The sequence below is a fragment of the Fomitiporia mediterranea genome (assembly GCF_000271605.1).
Source record: "Fomitiporia mediterranea MF3/22 unplaced genomic scaffold FOMMEscaffold_8, whole genome shotgun sequence".
NCBI classification, from domain to species: domain Eukaryota; kingdom Fungi; phylum Basidiomycota; class Agaricomycetes; order Hymenochaetales; family Hymenochaetaceae; genus Fomitiporia; species Fomitiporia mediterranea.
The window spans coordinates 1,450,199-1,467,502 of NW_006760393.1; the positions used below are offsets into that span (position 1 = coordinate 1,450,199).

Below are 17,304 nucleotides of genomic sequence, written 5' to 3' on the forward strand. Positions count from 1 at the left end.
GAGACAAAGTTAGGTCAAGGCTGGATTGACTCAGCACCATTGTGGAAGCAGATATGCGGAGGACCGGCTGACGAGTTGAGTGACAGACGGGCTCTATAACGCGTTACACCAATGCGAAAATGTGCCTGCTCGACATAAAAGTGCCTTATCGTGACCATACCGTGCGTATCGGACTCGAAGAATAGGTTTGCAGTGTCGGTGCATGTGCCCAGTCAGCGTTGCGTTCGCATGAATCCATTGCTGCTGTTTCGTCATGAGTAAGGTGGTGAAGAATCTAAGATATATCGCGGAAGAATATGATGGAAGAAGGAAGAACGAAAGCATGGAAGATAGATGCTGTTGTGAAAAAGCCAGCACGGCGGGCAGAGGATCAATGATACACGGGATTGCGAATGAGCAAGTTTTCCGGAAATAGAAGAAAAATGCAGTAACTGCAGGTGGCAAATGCAAAGCAAAGGGATTAATATGAACAGGGAATGCAATAGCGAATACACATCGAAAGGAAGATGATTTGAGAGAAACAGGAATGAGCGCTGCGAAGAGGTCATGCGAAACTCTACAAGTCATGCTTCTCTTGGTCAAAGAGACACTATGCATGGTGAAAGCGTGGTCGTGAGTAGGCAATGGCATTAATGGATCGTAAGGTGCTTGAATCCGAATAAATAGTTTGATGTGAGTTGCAATCAAGGTTATTGTTAGTGAAGTGAGGTGGATGGCGAACGTGGAACAAAATGACAGTAGAGGGATGGCACGAGGACATATCAATGTCATTGTTTGTCATCACGCTCAACCTTGGGGAAGGACGATCGCAGAGGAGAACCGAGAGTGGACCACCGCGGAATGCTCATTGATAATCGCTGCCATGTCCATCTTTGACGGCGCAATCGTCTCCCACGTCGCTCCATTTCGTCATATGCGGGGTCCTCTTCACTGCCTTCTGTCTGTCGTGGATCCCATTCGTCCAGTTGCTCTCGTTGGCTTGAACGAATCGTCATCTCTTTCTCTTCGTACTCCTCTGACTCCACAGTGACAGTGCTCGTGCCTTCCGAAGACGGAACAAACTTGCGCAAGTGATCCCTAAAAACGATAGGTGCGAGGCTGAGAATGGTGAGAAAAATAAGCTCCAAAACCATTGACGGCCGGGCTAGAACACTTGATACTGTGGCAGACTTGGAGAGCCCCTCTCCAAATCCGTTTTCACTAGCATTGCTGACAGTCTCCAAAATATCACCGATCTGGCATGTGACGGCTGTCCACGGAAGCGTCCCGATGAAAGCGCCTAAGAAACAATCGTAGAGGGAAACTCCAGTCAGTCCGCACGCAATATTGAGTGCTGACCAAGGGACAATGCCAATAAGCCGGAGTACGGAGAGGCGCGCCCATGCCGGAGAGCTGGCTGAGGTAGCAGTAGTGACACTAGAAGATTTGCTTTCACCGTCGGAATGCACCGATTTGGATGCCAAGGAAAAAGATCCTTCCAATGCCGCGCGAGTCAGCTCTACGGGCCGAGGAAACAGTCGGGTCAAAATGGGAGCTAACGGAGTGGCGAGCAAAGTGGCGAGTACAGATCCAATTGAAGTCAGGACCGTCATTAGTAAGGTCGCAAGCAAGGGGTGGAAAAGTGCTCCCGCGAGGACATTCTAAATTAGACCAGATAAATTGAGATGAGTATGTCACTGGAGTTTGTAAGACAATATGACGCATACCCATAACACGCTCCCCGGCACTGACCAAGCGTGTTTCCAGACCGCAGAAACGGCAAGGACCCCTACAATATGTGCTGTTGGCAGAGATCCCGATCGAAAGTAGAGATTGAGGTCGCGTTCAACCTGTGCTAAGTCGGAAAGTGTGCGGGGCCAAGCAAAGGTAATTGGCAAAGTAGACATAGAAAGGAACACGACTGCAGTCGATACGGGAAAGAGAATGACTACTGATAACAGAGAAGCATGCACCTGAGAGTGGCGGCGTGATGAACAACTCGACATAAATGATGAACAAAGAGAAACGAACCGATGGGAACGGCAGGAGGCGGTAGAGCGCTCCATGACGCGATGGCACGTCCAACTCTGCAGCATCGAAAGCCGCTTTCTGGGGTGATGCAGACAGAGGCAGAATGTACTCCGTATCTGTCGACGAACGCGGCGAAGCCATTGGGGAAGCGAATAAATTGGTCGTGTGCTTGCCGGACCCGCCTGTGCGAAGAGCGCGCCAGAGATCAACTGTCCTGGACACTACGACAGGAAACATAGTTTGCAGACGCGTCCGTGAGCTCTCTGGTTGAGTCCCGACGAATGGTGGGTGTTGTGAAACGAAAGCAGGGGACTGGGGAGGGGAACTGCGCGTCGAGGACACGCGCGAGTCCGCAGCCGATGTTGACAGGTCGGATGACTCGTCGTCCGCAGCGTCCTTGGCAAGAAATGAGTTTGCGGGAGAACGGGCGAGGGTAGAAATGGACAAGGGCGGACGGACACCTGTAGAAACGGAGTGTATCCTAGGGCGGGGGGCGGGCGGGAGGAGGACAGACATGATTTCGCAAGGGCATAAAAGTAGCGTTTCTGCTCGAATCGCAGTCCGAAGAAAATGGCAATTCGAAACACATTAGGTAACCCCCATCTTCCATTTGTTCCCTCTCCGAGCGATGCCGAACAGCACATCAACACCTCGGCAATTTCTACATCCCCGTTTGTCATTGTTTCTTACGAATCGTCCTTTCCGATCTCCCGTCCGCTGACGCAAGTCGCACCAGCGTACGGCTGCGAACCCGACTCGTCCGCTCGACTCATCCACCGGAAGTGTATTGTTTCGCTGAACATCCCTAGTAGCTTCTGTACGAGTCTGTATCTTGGCAAGGATGTGTTTCATATTTGCAAGGTACACTACGCTACTAGATACACTTGCACCAGGGGGGAGAGGGGACAAAATCAGCTACAAAAACTCCAACCTCTATGGCTTAAAAGATTATCCTAAGATCCAACAGGTAAAAAAGGAAAAAGGGGAATAAAACCTGCTGGGCAACACACTTGCAAGAAAAAAAAGCAAGTGATTTAGGACAAGTCGAATGTGGAAAGGGAAGGGGGAAATTAAAACAAGGGGGGTTAAGATAAGGAGACAGGAGACATGGGATGTGTCCTCAGGAGGGGGTCTGTGCTATTCGCAAGTTCGCACACCCAACCTTCTTTGTTGACACGGTCAATTTTTTTTTCAAGATCGTATGATCCAAGAAATATTCCGCTGCATACCCTGCGCCCTTCTTCGCATTCATCACGTGATCAATTTATCGTTGATCCGATGCACTACATGACTCAATCCAGTAATTCTGCAATCAGTGTGTGATCACCCAAATAAACATACACAACGATCTGCTCTGTGTGTCCCACGATCTGTTCTGAACAAACTGTAATCTCTCTTGATGTCGTCTATTCTCATGGGCCAACGCGGATATGAAGCTAGGGCCCAAGAGCTTCGTATTAATGACTATGCACCAGCTGGCTGTGCTCCGCCGCTTAGGCACAGCACATCGAAAAGTCTATCTTATCAACATCAATGGATAGTGTGCTTTTCAACTACATGCACCAGAAACAGAGACGAAGCAAGATATCATATCGCGCCAACCAGTACTCGTGTTAACGACCGCATGTCGGCATTGTTGCTTTCAGTTTGACTTTTCAGGCTGTACACGTCAATATGGCAAGCCTCGGCCCAATCCGCGCCTTGTGCTTTAAGAGTGTAGGCAACGAGGACTCCGCCTTGCGTGCTTCTTGGGTGGCTAATACCCGTGACATGCTGCTGTTGCTTTGACTTCACTCTACAGATGCAACGACTCTTTCATTCATCACAAATGCGTGGTACACACGCTTGGACACATTCTGCTGGCTGTTGCTACTTGACTATGCCAGACCACTATATAACCCACCACAGCGTTGTTGACTCGGCCTTCCTTCTATTTCATGGTGCGAAAGTTTTTTTATTGGTGAGTTTTAGACATGTGTGAGGATTTGGCGGCCTCTGCTCACCTAGATGTGGCCTTCGCTTGTAATTCACATAGTGATACGGCCCAGTAAAGCCCTGAATCTTCTTCACTATCCATTCGGCCTGAGCCTTATTTAGTCGAAGCACCTGCACTCTGCGTCTGCGTCCGCCACCTAAATGCCCATTTAACGCTTGGACGTGCTTAACTATTGTACATATACAGGCGGAATGCCCGCCAGTTCAGCGTACTCACCTCGCTTTTCGCCGTCAGGACGACTTAATCAACAAGAACCCCAGCTTCAGCAATACACCATCGCGGCTATGTCAGCGCGTGAACGCGAGCGAGAGCGGGCCAGGCTAAGCCCCGAGCCCCGCCTGGAGATCATGCGTCCGGTATCGCCGTTTCAAAATAAGCGGCAGTTCGTCCACCAGCAGACACAGTTGCAAGCGACCTCTCAGACCCAGGTTCAGCGGGAACAGCGGACGTATAACTCGCACTATCAGACTCACTCCAGTGCAAAGCCCTATACCCACGCAAAACAGTCTCAACTGCGCACCCAGGTGGCGACCTACTCAAATACCGCCCCTACCACGCACTCCTACGCAAGGCCGGGTATGTACCAATCAGGTCCTCATGCCAGGTCGGGCACTGTTAAAGGCGACTCCCGCGGTGCATGGAACCAGCAACGAGACACGGACATTTCACCTGCACTAAAAATGATGACATACGACCAGGGTAACGGACGGGGAGCCGAAATCGCGTCTAATGCTAAAGGTACGCTAGCACCGCCTGAGAGAGACGACATGAATCGCTCAGTGTCCCCAGACGGCACGAGGCGTCGGAACCCGGGTTGGAGAAAGCCAGTGCCCAAGTACATCCCAACGCCACCATCGACGCCGCCTACTGCTGTGTTTGAACGATTACCGTCGGCACGAGAGGCACGAGACAGAGAGGAACGTGTTCCACCGGTACCCCAGACTTCCAATGCACGTTCTACTTACGGTCACCCAGTGCCAGTCAAAGCATACACAGATCCAGCTCCATCGGCAGTGAGCCAGGCTCCTTCGAGACCGGTTCGCGCGGCGACGGACTATCAGGTACCAGTTATGTTCCGCGACTTCACAACGAACCGCGATCTAGCGGTGAACTTAGAGTCATCACACGCTCGCATACCGACGATTCAGCAACCTGTCCAAGCGTATACCCATCTCAGGCCTGCGCACGCGCTTGCCAGCTCGCCAAAGGTAATTGCAACTGGCTCCCGGGGAGTGGTGAAGGCGCCGACTTCGCGGGAACAAGTACCAGCTGCTCCATATTCACAAGCTTCTACGGCTCCTCAGGCTCCTCCCCAAGCGCACACAATTGTGCACACTCAACTGCCTCTGCCCTTAGCATTAGCACATTCTCGCTCTGATTCGCGGCCATCCGATGCTAAAGATGAACAACAGAGGGACGCACTGGCGCATCCTCAGCCAAGGAAGGTGCCCTCAATGGCTCAGCTTGTCGCCATGGTGCTTCCATCCCGCACACCGTCCCCAAAGGTCGCACCGCCTACATTCGAAGACAACAGCATCTCTGTAAGTGACGCTTATTTTTACTATTCGATGGAATTGATTGTTGATAACCGGAATACAGTCACCGAGCCATCCAGTGCCTGCACCGACGCATGCAGTTTTGAATCCAACATCGCAGCCTACCGTGCCAGTTCTGTCTGTAGATCCACCTTCTCCAGCAGTTGACGTGCAAGAGGCGATCAGCACGGTAAGTTAACGTCCAGATTACGGCTTCTCTATTCGATTAACAATTTGCTGTCAAGGTCGTTCCTCGTGCTTTCCTGCAACCGCACCAGGTCCAGCTACCTCCGTCTAACGAATCATCAGCGAAATCCTCTCGCTCTGTATCTCCCGAACCAGCTGCGCTCAGAAGTAATGCACCAGCTCCTGTTCGTTCGCGCTCGCGCTCTCCGACGCCTGCTATCATCCCCCAATATGCGCCTCCTCCGCCCCCCTTCCCCGCGCCACCTCCAAACACTCCTATTTCTGCACCCAAACAGAGGGTATCCGCTGCTCTTCAAGCACAAATCACGTCGAAGCTTGTTGAGAAGGTCGGAGCAACAGCAACGGAGGTATCACAGCGTCCGCATTTTCAAACGGATAAAGCGTCAGCGGAGAAGCATAATGCGCAAATGGCTACACATGAACAGGCGCTACAGTCGGAAGATTCTCGCCCTCCGGCACCTCAGAGACGTGAAATGACAGTGCACCCAGCGGAGAATATTCATGCATCCACCTTCGCGCAGGAATATACTCCATCGAGCGTCGCATTGCGCAACTTCGCAACTCGGGAGACGCCAGCAGTGACCATACCCCGTGAAGAAGCGCCAGTTTCCACACCGGAAAGCAATACTGCTCACTCGTCACGAAAGATGCAGCAGATGAAAGATAATATGGATCAAATAACGAGTACGCCGGCTGTGAATTTGCGTGACTCTACTCGTTCCCGAGCACACACGCCGCCTTCTCGAGGGACCAATCCATCGACTACTCAGGAGGGGCAAAACAAATTAACTTCAGCGGAGGAAAGGACGGTTCCTGTGTCGGTTCCCAGCCAGAACGTGCATTACAGAGGATCATTGCTGCTTGATACTCGAGCAAGCGAGGAGAATGAGGTAAAAGTTGAGAAGCGTCCTGCTCCTATTCCCATGTCCGATCGCAGTCAAGTATCGAGAGAATCTGGCCTTGCCACGCCGCCGATAACTCCGCCCGGAACGATTGCTTCGATGTCAACTCTTAAAGAAGAGCCAGATCGGACCAAAAAGCTGGAACACGACAGCGAGGACCAGTCGACTCGGAACGTTGCTTTACCTGTTGCACATTCGCGTAGTGCGATACCTTACTCGTCTACCCCTGCACACGTTACAAAGGCCGTAATACGACGTGATGCATTGATACAGGACGAACAGCCGACCAAGGACAATGAAGCAACTATCGAAGGAGCAAAGACCAATGCACGTCCCGTAACACAGTTCCTCGCGTCAGCAAAACCCGTCGTGACTTCAAATGCTGCACCAGAGGAGCCGGCCACACCTCCAGTGAGTCTTTACCTTGTATGAATTTCGTACACCGTACTAAATTAACAGGCGACAAAGCTTCCTTCCGACTGGAAAGAGACGATTACTCGCGCTGTACGATCAAATAATAGTCCAAGCCCGAGCCTGCCTCTCCCGTCACAAGCTGGCCATGATGAAAGTTCGAGCATCCTCCCACTCTTGAAGCCGGCGATTTCGCAGTCTCATGCAGAAAAGAAAGTACAAACGGTTCCAGCTGAAGCGTCTGTAGCAACGGAATTACGGTCGGAAAGGTCGGAACACGCGACAATGGTGCGTATCATAGTTGACCAACCCCTTGCGTATCACACTATCCTAAATTTGGTGGTGGTGCTCATCTTGACGATATTCTCGCTCCTAACTCTTCCTATTTGGTGTTTGATATTGACGATTTTCTCAGGCATTGACTCTTCACGTACACGAGGTCGAGAACGTGCATGTCTTCAAGCCCGCTCAAAGTCCCGGAAATGCCCCTAACGACACCGAGAAGGGGTGGCATGTGTATTCATCGAGGTCACCTCGGAATGTCCCCATGCCACTGGACCCACCTCCGGCGACCTCGTATGTTATCCAAAATCGGACAGCGCAGAGTCTCTCTCCACCAATTATCAGTGCCAATGGAATGGCTACGGAAGCAAATACACGAAATCGTTCCCCTGTGCCCCGTAGGAAAATGCCGCAGCAATACATCGAGGCGACTAATTTGACCCAGGAAAAGCCCGATATTGAACCCACGACAGTGACAGAAACCGTAGTTGCACCATTATCAGATTCTGCTCCTGTTCCTTCATCTCGACGTGCTGTAGAACTATCTTCACGCAGTCACTCTCCTGGTTCAAGAAAGAAGGCGAAGGCTTCACGAGGACGAACTAACAATGGCGAGCGTGACGCAAGCGCTATTCAATCGTCGGAAAATCATCCACCGAGCCTATCAAGTGGCGTCAGCCATGCGGATTTTCCAGAACTTAAAGAGCCTCGCCTCATCGCTGAAACAGAGTCGACAAACTGCATTTCTCCACCTCCCAGGTATCAATCACTGGGTAATAGGAAACGATTGCCTCTGAATGGATCGGATTCTAGTCTCGTTCAGCCTGGCGATAGGGATTTGACTCACGGTCTTCCTTCCTCACCTCCACCTGCTTCTCGGTCACTATCACCGACTTCACAGACTCAGCCTCTTCCGAAACAGTCGCGACATCTGCATGGCCAACACAAGCGTCTCCCTGCCCTGGAAGTCACGCAAGTAGGCCCCTTATCTTGACTGTTGTGTTGTATAGGTACTCAATTCATTTCATACGTCTATTTGCTCGTAGCAGACATATAGACCTCCGACGCCGCCTATTCCATCTCATTACCGGAAGAAGCGGTCTAATGACATGTTACCTCCGGAACCTCCGAGCTTCATGAAGAAAGCCGTTCACGTTGTAAGTTTATATTAACGCCCTTCCCTTCATACGCTGTCTCATATCCAATATGCATAGATCTATCCAGACACATCAACTTCACATGGGCATTCACTGTCAAATGACTCCGCCTTTAACAAACCGAATCCTGATCCCGAGAATGACAATGTGCGTACCTTCACCGCATCAATGCAGAACTTAATGTGCTCATATGGCCGGAACAGAACTGTGTTGAACCCTCGAATGCCCAGTCCAACAAAGAACGCTCGCGCCCTCAGTCCCCTGCTTTTTCTACTCCTGCTTCCGAGGACCAAGACGAATACGAAACTGTTGAATCAGATGCCTACCCTCAAGTTCCTCCCAAAGGACGGAGGCCCGAAGGGCATACTCGTGGTTTTACCACTAGTGATCGACAAGCTGACTACACCATTCAGCATGCAACCCGGGGCCAAGTCAGGTATCCAAGTGCACCTGTCGGAGAAGCTAAAGCTCACACCCTTATGCTTCCGCCGAGTTCCAATAGTTCTAGGAGTCGTGTAGCTGATCGCAAGGAGAGTTCACCCAGTCCGAACTTGCGTTCTCGCCGAGGACCCCAGCCACATGCGACGAAGGCAGCGCGAAGTCATAGTGAAAAGGTTTTTAGAAACAAGAGTAAAGTACATCCAGTGGCGAGATCACGAAGCACTCCGATTCCATCCTCGAGGCAACGAGGTCGACGTAGCTTTTGGCAGATTTTCGGTCTGTGGGCAAGGGTATTTATGGCGAAGTTCAAGACGTGGGCGTCGCCGTCACCTTCACCTTCCCAGTCAAGGGAATACGGACCATATTATAGTACTAGTGATGAGTATTGAAAGTGCAGGCGCTCTCACTAAATTTGTCACGTAGTTTTTTTAACTTATCTAACCTGCTGTAATAACACGCAAATTATCTCGCCCTCTGTAGTATTTTCCTTCTATACATAGTTGAAATGCATTTGAAGTGACCGATGACGTTTATGATCAAGTCCGGCCAGTTGAGTTGCCGCTCCCAACCTTGCTGTTGACCACCGCGTGCCAATTGCTACACTGTCGCGATCACCAACCCTTCGAAGCCTAGCTCAAGTCCCGTCATCTCTCTTTTACTTATGGATGCATAAAATACTGCATTGCTCGTCCTACACCTCTGTCCTCAGAACTTGACGAGCTGCTTGTGATTGGCTTGGACGCGTCGAATGGCGGACGAAGAGCAAGAACGTGCGCGTTCCAACAGGCGATTGTCAGGAAAAGAGATCTATGAAGGTGCACTGTCTGGAGCTCTTGATAGACCCTATATACCCCGGCTGCGCTCAGACTTACCGAAGCCCCGCCGTCTTGCTCGCTCACTGGATGACTTCCGCCAGGAAGAGGGACTTGAGAGCAGGGAGAAGCGTTTGCATGCGCTCTGGAAGAGGATACCGCATCCACATAGGTCTCATCAATCTCATGCGCACCCTCGGACGGGTGACCTCGATGCTGTGGTCCCGAACTGGGTACCGGCCAGTGATGATGCCTCATTAACTCGTGAGAAGGCGGAGAGGCTGACCATGATGTATCATGACGAGCTCATGAGAGAATGCGCGTTGGAGGAAGGCAACTCGGTAGAACCAGTTACTTGGAACGAGTTCAAGAAGTATACGGATTACAAGGAAGCTGGTGCGTGTCTTGATTCTACGCATACGATAGCATGAACGAATATCTGTTCCCAGAACTTTGGCATATTTTTCACGATGAACTGGATCTGGACGGGAATGGCCATCTCGAGGCTGATGAGCTAGCTACCGCGCTAAACAATGCTGGTGAATTGACATCCTCTCAATATTGTGATAAACTACGCATATCAATTATCTTGTACTAGGGATTAAGCTCACTGCATCCACCCTATCGGAGTTCATGTCCTTTCTGACGTCGTCACCCCATTCACATGCCATTAGTTTCTCAGAGTTTCGGGATTTCCTTCTTTTATTGCCAAGGCGTGCAACTACGGAAGAGATCTATCGATACTATGAAGTGAGAAAATATATGGGCGATGATGGGAGGGGAGGCGCCGCTCGCGTCACTATGGAAGGTAAATTCGAGTGACTATAAGATATAAATAGCTGCTGTTTATCAATATGTTCCAGGCGATGTCATCATCAGTGGTGAAGACCGGCCCCCGGTCCATCCAATTAAGGCTCACAACCATCCTCCACCTGTTCCGATTGACCATGCTGGTACCACCGAGGACGATGAAGATGATGACTATGATGATGATGACTTTGAGGAGGATGAAGAGGAAGAGAGCCATCATTCCACCTCATTAAAATTCCTGCTGGCAGGTGGGATTGCTGGTGCTGGTTAGTTGCTGGTTTTTCTGTCATCACTCTGCTCTGACGTGGTTCTACGAAGTTTCTCGGACCACTACCGCTCCGTTTGATCGTCTGAAGGTCTTTCTGATAACACGTTCTCCGGAACTCAGTAACGTCGCTCTGGCAACTCCTACTGAAGCCTCAAAAGCCGCTTCTAGAGGCCTAAGGGCTATATTTAATGCTATCGGTCAAATTTACATGGAAGGACATGGCATTCGGGCATTTTGGGTCGGGAACGGATTGTCGGTAGTGAAGATTTTCCCGGAATCCGCTATCAAATTCTTCTCGTACGAGACGTCTGTGCGTACCTCGCATATTTGGTAAACGCTGCTCATCTGAATAGCGTCGGCACTGCTAGAAACAATTTTTCGCGGAATACGTCGACCATGTTTCAGATGTGCGAGAAATCAGCGGAACGAGTCGCTTTCTCTCTGGAGGATTTGGTGGTATTACAAGTCAACTGTGTAGGAGTCTTGAATAAGCCATTGTTGCATTATCTGAACATTTTACTTAAAGCTATCTACCCTATCGAGACGCTCAAGGTCCTTAACAACACTCTGTTTCATTCCTGCTTTACTGAAATTGTTGCCAGACCCAAATGATGAGCACGACAGGAGATCAGAAACGTGACGTGATCTCTGCAGCGAGACGTCTCTGGGCCTTGGGTGGCCTCAGAGCCTATTACCGTGGTCTCGCCGTATGTGTCTCCGCGTTGATTTATTGTCATGCCACGTCTAATATGGGATCTATTTAGGCTGGTTTAGTTGGTGTCTTCCCGTAAGTTGCAGGAAGCTAAACTAAGTATAGACGCTTATGGATTCGTTCTCTAGTTACGCCGCCATAGACATGAGCACCTTTGAGGCCTTGAAGCTCGCATACCTTCGATCGACCGGCAAAGATGAGCCCGGCGTTTTACCGCTACTGGCATTCGGCAGTGTTTCGGGCGGCGTAGGTGCAACGAGTGTCTATCCACTTAATCTTGTTCGGACACGAATGCAAGCCTCAGGCTCATCTGGGCATCCTCAGCAATACAAGAGCATCTTCGATGTAGCTTGGAGGACATATCAGAATGAAGGCTGGCGAGGTTTCTATCGAGGCTTGGTTCCAACCTTGGCTAAGGTAATTGTTCTTCCTTTTCAACGGCGAAGCAAAGCAGGCTTGATCCATTTGCAATTTTTAGGTTATACCATCCGTATCCATATCGTATGTAGTATATGAACATAGTAAAAGACGGTAAGCTATTACTGATCCCTCCACTGCTCAGGATGGCTGACCCCGTTTCATATCAGACTTGGTGTATAGATTTATTCACGGAGATCACCATCTTATTCGTATCTTGCTCACATGCAATGTCGCCTTTCTTGTCCCGGACGTAGATGCGCATCCTCGTTTAATGCTTGCAATTTCAGAACACGCAATTTGTATCAATACAATCTGTCCTTTCCTAATGTAGAGTTGCTTCTTGGAAACAGAAGTTTGGGGTATGACTGAGATGGGTAGTAATCTTGTTGGACCGGGCGAGAAATTCTCGACAGTAGTTCCACTTTCAAACTTGTCCATATCATCAGTAGGGAATGCTTTCTCAGAGTAAGTACCTGAATCCTTTCTTTTTGTCACTCTTCTCCGCTTCTTCCCTTTCTAGTCGCTCATTCAGGGACCTCAGATGCCGCCTGAATATCCAGCACATAATGATTGTGAGACCCTGTAGTGCAATGCAGATCCCATACGAGTTCCGGTAAGACGGTCCCCACTCGACTTGCCATATGTATCTTTGGTCGACGCAAATACATGGTAAGCACCAAACGACATTCAGTAAAGAACACTTACGACCCCGCAACGTTGCCCAATTGCGACGTGCAGTTTATGAAGGCTAATGCAACAGCTCGCTTCGACGGCGGTCGAGGGATGCTATTTGAAATCCATGCGAACATTACGATATATCCAACATAAGACAAAGACATCAGGAACCTTGGCGAAATCGTGTCAGAAAAGCCGTTATGATACCTCAACGCTCACGGAGGATCGAATACTGGAGATACCCACAAGGCTATGTAACGTGCGGCTAATTCCATCGTTGAAATTGCAATTATAAATCCGATAATGCCGACAAAGAGAGGGCTGATAATATGCCAGAACCTTTCACCATGTTTGTCGGAGTGTCTGCGCAGCAGGTTAGCGCGGATAGGATAGCTGCACGAGAATACGCTCACCTTGCATTGAAGAATGCCGCTATTGCTGTCACAAACCACGGAGGAGCCGCAAGAATGAGCGTTATGGTCGAATTGAAGCCAAGCGTGGCGGTCAACGTAGGAAAGAAGGCGTTAAACGATAGCGCCGTCACTTCCGCCGTGAAAGCAACCGCCAACCACCATACTTTCCAGTCTCCTACTGCGAGCCAGAATCCACGACCGTGACGAGTAAGTCTTGCTAACTTATTCTTTGGTACTATAGTGCTTCCGAGGGCTCCTTCGGGATTTTGGGAGAGCACCTCTGCTCCTTCCTCATCGTCGATCTTTATCCCACCATCTTCGGCCATACGACGCAACGCTAGACTACGTTCCAATGGTGTCAACCATCGGGTCGTTGTCGGAAAATCTGGAAGGATGAAAATGGCTGCAAACGCAACGGCAATAGTTATGGCACCCTCTATGAAGAATAGCCATCTAGGTAGGGATAATCCGATTAAATTTCTGAAAGTGAAACCAAAAGCCGATTGATTTACCTCCAAGCTTGTTTCCCTAACTTACCCTCCATGCCATCTAGGATACCAGAGGCCATGAGAGAGCCGAAGGCATTGCTAATGATGTTTCCACAATATAAAATGCATATGCGCAAGCCTGTATGCGCGCAGAATGGTAGGTATTAATTAGATACTTTATTCCGCAGCGAAGAACATTCGCTTACCGAGCTCGCTACGCGTATACCACTTCGAAAGAATAAATAGAGCTCCAGGGAAGAACGCGGCTTCCACAAATCCGATAAAAAATCGGGTTAACAGAGCTCCAATGAAACTGGGTGATGAAGCTCCTTAGGGTCCGGAGACTCAGCATCTACAAGTTGCAATATACATACCCCTTCGTAATGCCTGTCGATAAAGTAATTCTCTGTTTAAACCAGATGCTCTTTTTACTGCCAGCAATACTCACCAGTTAAAACTGATATCATTCCCCATATCGTCATGCAAACGGGGAGGTAAAGAGACGGCCTTCCGATGTGGTTCAGAAACATGTTTCTTGCACATAGCGGAATATTAGTACAGGAGAACTTCCTGGAAGCGACAATTCCCATTTACGAAGGTATTTGCATAAGGATATATCCGACGGAAAGGATGGATAAAAGAGTGTTAAACTCTTGGCCCTGTCTTAGCTTCAGACCAAAATTATTGCACCGGGCATGTGTTTAGCTGCACACCTTTAGGTGAAGGTCTGCCTCAAAACCTCTCAATCGGGCCGCCCTAACATAAAATAGGTTCAGCAGGAAGAACAGGAAACAATATGAGTTGACATACGCAGCGTTGTTTCTATCAATCTACATGACATCAAGTAAACTGAGCTCTATAAATCAATATTAGGAGTGGTCTTCCGTACATAGTTCAAAATGTAGATGATAATCAAGATAGACATTCTGCAGTCTAGTTTCCACAGAAGCTTGCGCTCCAGCCTCTGTCTCTCTTCAAGTCCTCCAAATTCAGCATCTGGATCTGTGGTATCAGCAGAGTTTGGTTCCTCAATGATTTGCTTCTCCTCAATGGAATGTTTTGAAGAAGACATTCTCCAGGTGCGGATATACAGCAAAGTACAAACAGACGTTGGCTTTACAAAGTCCTGTAAGTTGATCCAGCAAGATAACTCCTCCGTGGGGAAAGAACGCAGTAGCAGAAGGCTCAATGTCATGCCGGTCCCGCCGAATGTATTCATAGTATGAAGTATTCTGATTGAACAGGTATGTGGATGCCGGCCCACAAGCAGATACTAGTAATCAATGTATAAGAGTCACGAGGCCTTGCGTCGAAATTATTTTAGACTTCTCGACATCGGAGAATATGGACAGCGACAGTGAGGATTCTCAGGTAGCTGTATGCTCCTCGTTTGGTCGAACAATCATGCCTTAACAGTATTTTCACATTCGAACTCGTCCATATATCCCAAGAGAGCACATTTCTCAGAGTAAGTACCTAAATCCCTTCTTTTTATCACCTCTCTCCGCTTCTTCTCTTTCCAATCGCTCGTTCAGAGATTTCAAGTGCTGTCTGAATATCCAGCACATGATAATCGTGAGACCCTGTAGAGCAATGCAGATTCCATACGAGTTCCGATAAGACGGTCCCCATTTGACTTGCCATACGTAACTTTGGTCAACGAAAATATCCGGTAAGCACTAACCAGATTACTGAACGAAGGAAGTACTCACGATCCCGCAACATTGCCTGTTTGCGACAAACAGTTTATGAGTGCTAATGCAACTGCTCGCTTTGACGGTGGGCGTGGGACGCTATTCGAGATCCATGCGAACATTACGATATATCCAACGTAGGATAAAGACATCAGAAACCTGAAAGAGTTGCATCAGCTGAGCCTCGTACCGACCTCAGAATCAATATAGATTAAATATTCGAGATACGCACAGGGCTACATAACGTGCAGCTAATTTCATCGTTGAGATTGCAATTATAAATCCGACAATACCAACAAAGAGAGGTCCGACAATATGCCAGAACCTTTCACCATGTTTGTCGGAATGCCTGAAAAGCAGTTAGAAAAGTGAACTGTTTTACAAGGCACACGCACCTTGCATTGAAGAATGCTACTACTGCTGTCAGGAACCACGGAGGGGCCGCGAGAATGAGCGTTATGATCGAATTGAAGCCAAGCGTAGCAGTCAATGTCGGGAAGAAGGCATTGAAAGACAGCGCCGTCACTTCAGCCGTAAAGGCAACTGTCAACCACCATACCTTCCAGTCTCTTACTGCGAGCCAGAAACCGTGGCCATGGCGAGTTAATCTACCTTGTTTGTCCTTCGGGACTATAGTACTTCCAAGGGCTCCTTCGGGATTTTGGGAGAGCACCTCTGCTCCTTCCTCATCGTCGATCTTTATTCCACCGTCTTCGGCCATACGACGCAGTGCTAGACTGCGTTCCAACGGTGTCAACCATCGGGTCGTCGTAGGGAAATCTGGAAGGATGAAAATGGCTGCGAATGCAACAGCGATTGTTATGGCCCCTTCTATATAAAATAGCCATCTAAGCAGGAATAATTAAATCAATTTCTTATAACAACACAACGGAAGCTAATTGACTTACCTCCAAGCCTGATGCCCTAACTTGCCCTCCATTCCATCCAAGATACCAGAAGCCATGAGAGAGCCGAACGCATTGCTAATGATATTACCACAGTATAAAATGCTTATGCGCAAGCCTATGTACACACAAAAATGGTATTAATTGAATGCCTTCCTCGAAGCACAGGATACCTGCTTACCAAGCTCGCTGCGTGTGTACCACTTCGAGAGAAGGAATAGAGCGCCAGGGAAGAATGCGGCCTCCACGAATCCGAGGAAAAATCGAGTTAGGAGTGCTCCAATGAAACTGAGCAACGAAGCTCTTTAGCGTCCGGAGGCTCAACGTTTCCTAGATGGAATATACGTACCCCGTTGTAATACCTATCGAGAAATTGGTTTCAGGTTCAAAACGAATGATCATTTAGTACATCAGTACCCACCAGTTAAGACCGATATCATTCCCCATATCATCATACAAACAGGAAGGTATAGCGACGGCCTTCCGATGTGGTTTAGGAACATGTTTCTTGAACACAGCCGCATATTAGTTCAGTGGGACATCAAAGGACAATCCCTACTCACGACGGTATTTGCATAAGAATATATCCAACGTAAAGAATAGATAGAAGAGTATTGAAGTCTTGTCCCTGTTCTAACTTCAGACTAATGTTTCTGAACAGTGCATGTATTTAACTGCATACTTTAAGGTGAAGGTCTGCCTCAAGACCTCTCAATCGGGCCGCCCTAATACAACTAGGATCAGCAAGAATAAGGGCAAACATGATAATCTGACATACGCAGCATTGTTTCTATCAATCTGTATTAGACGGAAGTAAATTGAGCTTGACGAATCAGTTAAGCCAACCTAGAAATGTAATCGTACATAATTCAAGATGTAGATGACAATCATGATAGACATCCTGCAGTCTAGCTTCCATAGAAGCTTGCGCTCCAGCTTCTGCCTCTCTTCAAACCCTCCGAATTCAGCATCTGGGTCCGTGGTATCGACTGGGATTGGTTCCTCAGTGACTTGCTTCTCCTCTATGGAATGCTTTGCAGAAGACATCCTATGGGCGCGAGTGTACAACAAAGCAAGAAGACGTAGATTTCGCAGAGTCCAGTTGATCCAGCGAGATAACCTCGTCTGTGGGGGAAAGAACGCAATACCGGAAGCCACATTGTCAT

At 48.9% G+C, this 17,304-nt stretch overlaps 6 protein-coding genes across 6 annotated transcripts; 2 read left to right on the top strand and 4 right to left on the bottom strand.

Moving 5' to 3' along the window:
• Positions 1-93: 93 nt before the first annotated feature.
• FOMMEDRAFT_158248 (uncharacterized protein) lies at positions 94-567 on the bottom strand (the record flags this gene model as incomplete). Its single annotated transcript, XM_007268328.1, has 1 exon — positions 94-567. One exon carries the CDS (start codon positions 565-567, stop codon positions 94-96), a length of 474 nt encoding a protein of 157 aa, XP_007268390.1.
• Positions 568-767: 200 nt separating this feature from the next.
• On the bottom strand, positions 768-1,985 carry FOMMEDRAFT_89535 (uncharacterized protein; the record flags this gene model as incomplete). The annotated part of the gene is made up of 2 exons (XM_007268329.1): positions 768-1,640; positions 1,707-1,985. The coding sequence occupies 2 exons, from the start codon at positions 1,983-1,985 to the stop codon at positions 768-770; spliced, it is 1,152 nt and encodes a 383-aa protein (XP_007268391.1).
• Positions 1,986-4,197: 2,212 nt separating this feature from the next.
• Positions 4,198-9,330, top strand: FOMMEDRAFT_158250 (uncharacterized protein; the record flags this gene model as incomplete). The annotated part of the gene is made up of 8 exons (XM_007268330.1): positions 4,198-5,547; positions 5,606-5,731; positions 5,787-7,061; positions 7,110-7,349; positions 7,477-8,319; positions 8,390-8,500; positions 8,558-8,647; positions 8,704-9,330. 8 exons carry the CDS (start codon positions 4,198-4,200, stop codon positions 9,328-9,330), a joined length of 4,662 nt encoding a protein of 1,553 aa, XP_007268392.1.
• Positions 9,331-9,532: 202 nt separating this feature from the next.
• FOMMEDRAFT_21563 (mitochondrial carrier) lies at positions 9,533-12,279 on the top strand. Its single transcript, XM_007268331.1, has 12 exons — positions 9,533-10,149; positions 10,203-10,292; positions 10,352-10,561; positions 10,617-10,829; positions 10,882-11,141; positions 11,200-11,305; positions 11,358-11,383; positions 11,434-11,538; positions 11,596-11,618; positions 11,672-11,960; positions 12,022-12,074; positions 12,131-12,279. The coding sequence occupies exons 1-12, from the start codon at positions 9,690-9,692 to the stop codon at positions 12,141-12,143; spliced, it is 1,848 nt and encodes a 615-aa protein (XP_007268393.1). The 5' UTR covers positions 9,533-9,689; the 3' UTR covers positions 12,144-12,279.
• A 208-nt stretch (positions 12,280-12,487) lies between these two features.
• On the bottom strand, positions 12,488-14,611 carry FOMMEDRAFT_169300 (MFS general substrate transporter; the record flags this gene model as incomplete). The annotated part of the gene is made up of 12 exons (XM_007268332.1): positions 12,488-12,596; positions 12,669-12,809; positions 12,858-13,001; positions 13,052-13,504; positions 13,564-13,678; positions 13,746-13,852; positions 13,914-13,926; positions 13,988-14,073; positions 14,134-14,198; positions 14,253-14,295; positions 14,350-14,369; positions 14,429-14,611. The coding sequence occupies 12 exons, from the start codon at positions 14,609-14,611 to the stop codon at positions 12,488-12,490; spliced, it is 1,479 nt and encodes a 492-aa protein (XP_007268394.1).
• A 391-nt stretch (positions 14,612-15,002) lies between these two features.
• FOMMEDRAFT_110673 (MFS general substrate transporter) lies at positions 15,003-17,185 on the bottom strand (the record flags this gene model as incomplete). Its single annotated transcript, XM_007268333.1, has 12 exons — positions 15,003-15,189; positions 15,252-15,392; positions 15,466-15,582; positions 15,629-16,081; positions 16,142-16,256; positions 16,320-16,426; positions 16,488-16,500; positions 16,560-16,645; positions 16,702-16,766; positions 16,821-16,863; positions 16,917-16,936; positions 17,003-17,185. The coding sequence occupies 12 exons, from the start codon at positions 17,183-17,185 to the stop codon at positions 15,003-15,005; spliced, it is 1,530 nt and encodes a 509-aa protein (XP_007268395.1).
• Between the last annotated feature and the right edge of the window lie 119 nt (positions 17,186-17,304).

Excerpts from the sequence above, each read along its gene's own strand:
- FOMMEDRAFT_21563 (XM_007268331.1), top strand. The coding sequence starts at position 9,690 with ATGGCGGACGAAGAGCAAGAACGTGCGCGTTCCAACAGGCGATTGTCA. Across the intron at positions 10,293-10,351 it reads TACCGCGCTAAACAATGCTG|GGATTAAGCTCACTGCATCC; the intron begins GTGAATTGACAT and ends ATCTTGTACTAG. Across the intron at positions 11,384-11,433 it reads ACCCTATCGAGACGCTCAAG|ACCCAAATGATGAGCACGAC; the intron begins GTCCTTAACAAC and ends AATTGTTGCCAG.